Source organism: Trifolium pratense, linkage group LG6 (genome assembly GCF_020283565.1).
Source record: "Trifolium pratense cultivar HEN17-A07 linkage group LG6, ARS_RC_1.1, whole genome shotgun sequence".
Taxonomy (NCBI): domain Eukaryota; kingdom Viridiplantae; phylum Streptophyta; class Magnoliopsida; order Fabales; family Fabaceae; genus Trifolium; species Trifolium pratense.
Window position 1 is genome coordinate 32,452,427 of NC_060064.1, and position 6,447 is coordinate 32,458,873.

The 6,447-nt window shown below is 32.1% G+C and overlaps 1 protein-coding gene across 1 annotated transcript; it reads right to left on the reverse strand.

Annotated features, from left to right (window-relative positions):
• Positions 1-1,293: 1,293 nt before the first annotated feature.
• LOC123889874 (alpha/beta hydrolase domain-containing protein 17B) lies at positions 1,294-6,233 on the reverse strand. Its single transcript, XM_045939384.1, has 6 exons — positions 5,601-6,233; positions 4,917-4,953; positions 3,750-3,986; positions 3,586-3,633; positions 1,797-2,233; positions 1,294-1,704 (listed from the first exon to the last, which is right to left on the reverse strand). Exons 1-6 carry the CDS (start codon positions 5,900-5,902, stop codon positions 1,611-1,613), a joined length of 1,155 nt encoding a protein of 384 aa, XP_045795340.1. The 5' UTR covers positions 5,903-6,233; the 3' UTR covers positions 1,294-1,610.
• Positions 6,234-6,447: the final 214 nt, after the last annotated feature.

Here is a 6,447-nt window from a genome sequence, read left to right on the forward strand (position 1 = left end):
ACTTTGTTTAGTCTTATTGGCACGTCTTGTGCTAAAAGACTATTATATATATATATATATCATTTTGACTTGTTCAAAAAAAAAAAGTATAAATTAAAGGACCATTTAAATTGAGTGTTACACGAACATTTCTGTTAATTAAAGAATACAATCATTAACGAACAAAAGGAAGTAGTACTTATGAAATGAATCGAGATCCTCTCTTGCCACGTTATTGTGCAGTGCAATCTAGACCCTTTTATTTTCTTTTATCATTGTAGTATCAAACTTGAAAAAATAAATAAATCGTGTAAATTCACCGGAGAGGATCCATGTCGCTTATTTTATTTTTTTCAATTTACAATGGAATTGAAAATCGAACCCAAAATATCTAACATGCTACTCAAACCATTCACTACTAGACCAAAACTAGTGGCTTGATCTATCTCGCTTATGAAATGATCTTAAAAGTCCTAAAATGTAGTATGTTACAAGTAGCAATGTGATAATACAATAGATCTTCCTTAATTAAAAAAAAAAGTGGTAATATAACTGTATATAATCAAATGTAATTCTATCATATACTTGAAGGGGTAGTATGTTGGTAATGAGGGGTTTTGGTAGTATATTATAGGTCTGGTTCGATCTCAGCTCATTGTAAAGAAAACAAAATGTAATTCTACCATATACTTGAAGTTGAAAGACTTGGATAAATTGTTTTTTTCGTTCAAATCCAATCAATGTTATAATATATTTTATAAAAACAAATTAATCATAAATATTTATTTATCTTTATTTACAAAAACACTCAAAAAATGTAGAAGATATCTCTTTCTTCCCCTTTACTCCTCTCCCTCCCTCCAAAGCCCACTCCTCCATTTTCCTCCAAACAGACTCTTAAAATCTATTTGGAATCTACTTTCCTCCCAATTTTTCTTTCATCTACTCTACTCCTTCCAAATACCTATTCTTCCTCCAAACTCTAAAACAGAGCCTTAAAGTCACATAGTATATTGATGATTCTAATTTGCTTATGGTGTATATATTAAGTGTATCAAAATCAAACTCATATTAAACCAAACTTATTCATGCAACAATGTTTTTTTGACTTCTCATGCAACAATGTTAGACATTTTGTATTATGCGTTTAATATATATATATATACTCTTAGTGGAAAAACATTTTACACATCATCTCACCGCATAAATCTGTAGAGCAAATCAACATGATGTTCATAGGACAATATCATAGGAACGGCGCTATATAGAAGCAAAAAGAGAAAACAACATTTCAAAGCAACTGAATTCATCAAGTATTCGAGCAGAAAAAAAATAAATTAAAAGTAACATTGCACGGAAGCAGAAGTAAATCTACTACTTCATGATTGTTGACATATTTGTACAAGTGTTGTTTGTATAGCAAACAACACCAATCCAAAGAATAGACTCCACTACCCCGGTCTATGGAATCATACTAAAAACATAGAGATTAGATTATGAAATTGATGGAAAACTTTAGCAGCACATGATTCCTATCTATATATTAAGAAAATAAATCAGACAGTGGAACAGATTCCTATAAACGATACATCCCATAAACCAATCAAATAATCAATTAGAAGAAAACAACCTCAGCATGTAATTGCATCATCTTTATCATGCGTCGCCGAGGGTCTGAAACAATCAATATTGCATAATCCAACCGATCTCACCATCCCCCCAAGACTGCAGCCACAACACATTAAAATAGTCAGAAACAACACTAGTGCAAATAATAACATTACCACATGCGGATGTAGATGCAGAGTATAACTTACCGGTCAATGCTATTTCTAGGTTTCTCAGGAATGTCTGCTCCGTTATATAATCTCTCAGTGCGATCTACACTCTTTCTTGATTTATCTCTCCCAGATCTTGATTTTTCTCTTCGGTCTGTGCTTATTCTAGCCTTATCCTTAAATTCAACACTTCGTCTAGAATTCTCCCTTTGATCCATGCTGGGTCTAGATTTCTCTCTAAAATCTATGCTGTTCCGAGGTATGTCCAGTTGATCGGAAGTAGGTCCAGGATCAGTCCGTTGACGCGAGGACTTCTCAATAGCTGCAATAAATTTCTTTAGGTGCTTTATATATTGAGGGTAAAGCTCAAGGTCACAATGATTTCCTCCTTTAACCCATAACGGTTCATACTTTTCTTTACAATTTTCCCAAAGTTGCTTCCCGTGGGAGCAATCTACTACATCATCAGCCGTTCCCTAAAAAAAACACCAATACAAAGAACCACCTTAGCAAATAGGCACGCCCTTATTAGTTTAGGCAATTAAAAGGACAATTGACCAATGAAAGAAGCATTAACCCATCAAAATGTTATTTGAGTATTATGTTTTGCTGTTGATGAAAAATAATGAATTGGATTTAAAAGCTTGAATGCACAAAAAAGCTGCGCAAGAGTGATACCCCCATTTAGTATATAATATATTAGCTAAGCAAGGGCAATGAGAGGCAATGCGAACTTTTAGAATAGTTCTCGCATGAAATATCCAAAACTTGATTTGAGTTATTCAAATAACTAAAGTATATTAATCTTGATAGACAATGTTCATATGTCGATAACAAAAAATGAAAAGAAGAAAACTTCAATTAATACGATAAACCATTACAATTCATCATTATGCAATCATAAATTTTAAGTGAATGGGTGTATTGTCAATGATGTATTGAAGTAAGAAATGAAAACATATTGCTGCAACCGTACAATGTATGTTAGTCTCCTAACATAACCAATCACTAGGTGCATTTAAGTAAGACATGCTAGGGGAGCAGGAACTTAAGAAGTGTGTATGGGGAGGGGTAGGTTCGGGAGTATAATATAGTCTGAGGAGCAACCTAACTCTGCTAGTGAAATGGAGAGGAGGAGAAAGCAGAGGATAAGGAAAGTTAGTGTGTTTATCTTCTAGCGTTCTTTTTTTTATGAAAGAAGAAACAGAAGAAAGAACAAAGACTAACTACATCTCTGACTAATACAACCAGCAGCATCCGTAAGCATGACATGAGCTATCGCTGACAAGGAGGAGGGGGGAGAGAAACCCAAGTTGTTGTATATTTCATGTTACATCAATTCAAATTTAGCCAACCAATTAGCATAATCATTCATTTCTCCCAGGATCTTAGTGATAGCGAATGACCAATCAAGTAACGACAAAAGAAAGAACTATATCATATGGAATTCGGTGATATGTCATCAATAAAAACTGTGGTCTGGTTCAATTTTTCAATCAAAGTAATTTGAAAACTTGACAAAATGTTTGAAAAATGCGTACAGAAAACACATAGAAATCCAAAACAACAATAGTCAAGAATTTCTCGGGGACTGAGAGAAAGATTTTGTAATCAGAATGGCTCCAAATAATACAACATATTAATACAGCTGAATAAGGTTCAATGAGATTATTGCCAAGAATGATGAGGGTATGTATAAAAAGCAAATGGGACAAACAAATGCGATAATACTTAAGCCATTGCATAAGTAGTCCAAATTTTTAGTCAATTCTATACAGCACAGCATTTAGTTCGACATTATATATTTGGTAGAAATAAACATACTCACATGAATTACCAGAACTGGACAATCGACAAAGGGAATTTTATCGATGTTCTGCATACACAAAATAAAAGGCAAAATCATTAAGACTAAGTAATCTGAAAAGAAAAAGAAAACAGATCCAAATTGAACACCTAAGTTCACCAATTTAGAACTAATAGAGATATAACCTTATAAATGTCGAACCAGTATGTCCGCTTCACAGGATACATGACTCGAAGGCCAGATAGGATGGGACTGTGGAGAATGACAGCTCTAAGGTTTGGTAGACGAGCGGCCAAATCTGTCGTAGGACCGCTACCAACAGATTGTCCATAGAGAATAATATCTTCTTCTCTGGCCCCATACATTTCAATCAAACATCTATAAGCAGCTTCTATATCTGCATAAGTGTTCTGTTCACTAGGCTGTCCAAAATATTGTACACTGTTAATCAACTGAAACTCCCATTCAGATAAATATCAAGCAATCTCTTAGTGATCTAGAATTATTTTTTTATCATGAAATTTATTTGGTACATGTAAAAAGAGAGCAAAATATTCACTTACATTTGTTTTTTATATAAAATTCAAGAATAATAAAATATCAAATAAAATATTAGAGTTGTCTAGTCATAACTAACAAGTAACAAGTGTTGTCAAATAGTAGAGCTATAAAGCTATAGTAATTATAAATTATATTTCACTTTTGTTGTCTTATGTCAAAATAGGATTTGGATTCCCTGCCGTCATAATTTCCTAAATTAATTTCCTAAATTTAGGCAAAACTTTAGGATACTTTGGTCTTTACAACACACGTAAATGGACTTAAATACAATATTTTCTCTTTCTTAGTTAATTTTTGCTTGAATGTAGGTGAACTTATGAAGATTAAACGTAGAGAATCCAAATTCGTCAAAATCAATAAAGGAAATTGTTTAACAAACATGAAAAAGGTGCATTTAACAATCCTTATCCAACAGAGTAACATTTTCCAATTATATCAAACTACAAATTTATTTCAACACCAAAGCAAATGATAAATGCAAAATTATATAATCAGAAATTATATAAATGCAAAATTATATAATTAGAAATTTTATAAATGCAAATTATAAGTGCAAAATTTAGATATAATTTTAGGTGATTTCTTCGGTACACATGTTATGTGGATATGTATCGGTAAATTTGATTTGGCAGATGATTTTGATTGATTTACAAATAGTATTTATTAATTTTTCTAACTTAAATAGTATTTGTGAACCAATCACAATCATCCACCTAAGCCGTGTACCAGTACCTATCTACATAATATGTGTACCGGAGTGTTCACCATAATTTTAAAGACAGCTTGCCTACCTTCCCAGAAGACTGCCCATACCCAGAATAGTCATAACTGCAAAAATAAATAAAAAAATAATAATCAGAAATTAGCCTAATAATCTTTGAAATATAGACACAAACACCGGACGCTAACATGTTGACACCGATAATAATTTAATAAAATGACATAATTCAATGTAATTATATGTGTCCGTGTCGGACATCGACACTTGTCTACCACTTGGACACACCTAATCCGAGGAGCATACGTGCTTGCTTCCTAATAATTTTTTTAAGACCAATTGGCCTAATAATAACAAATAAACATAAGCAAAAATATTTTTTTTATTTTTTTAACAATAATTAATAATAGTAATAATACCATAGCCAGCTGTTGACACATGACATAACAACTCCAAAATAGGAACGGATATAACAATTTTGGTATAACCTTTTATTTTTTGTTCTAACAACTTAGTCTTTTCTAAATTAAATTTGAAAACATAGTAACATACACCATAAATAATGTAATAAAAAATATATAAAATAAATCAAAACAAATACATAGTACTGTATACATACACTATACAATAAAACACAATTACCATTTAATCTCAACGGAAAACTAGTTAATTAGTGACCATTTTAAGCTAATATTCAAAAAAGTGTAATTTGATTACTAAACAATGTTAAGACAATACTAGTGTTGAAGAAGCATACCATAAGAGATTAACTCGGAGATGAATACTGAGTTCACTGAACAACTCGTACATCTGACCCAGATCAGCAGCGTTTCCATGAGAATACAGAAGTGTTAACGAAGCTAAAGTATTCTTTATATATAAAGCAACGATATTGTTTCCTCTTCTAGTACAAAGCTTCAAAACGTCGACGTTTTCTCGTGTCTCAACACCAGTGATCTTGTTTTTACCAGTTGATTCGTCAACTCCGATTCCATAGGAAGATGGATTTGGTGGAAAGAACGCGAACTTCGCTGCCATAGAAGAAGTTACTGCTCCCATTGAGAAATAGAGAAATTGAATTGAAGAGAAAAGGGATTATTGGATATTGGATTATTAGGGTTTGTTTGTTTGTTAATTTTGGAGAAATTGGAATATTTTGATTTTGAGATTTTGAGTTTCTTTTTATATGGAAAATGGGAGAGAAGAGAATAGAAAGTGAGAGAGATAAGTGGAGAGAAAAAATGGGGAAGTGCACGTGTTAGGGCACGTGCGTGTGAATGTGAAGAGGCGTAGTGTGTTTTTTAGTATTATGTTTTGATTTGATGGCGATGTTATTGAAGGATTTGTTAATTGGCGGAGGTGATGTTGGATTGGATTGGATTGTCATGTTATTACTGAATTATACAGCTGATGATATAATAGGGCAGGATATTTACTGCTAATTTGCTTGTTTTGGGAAAATATAGATATAGATGTTAAAGATGCTATTTTGGTCTACTTTTCTTTTCTTTTTCCTATTTAATGGTGATTAATTTATTAGTAGAAAGAAAAATATTAGGATAAGACTCTTTAAATTGTTCTGCAAAAAAAAAAAATTAGGATAA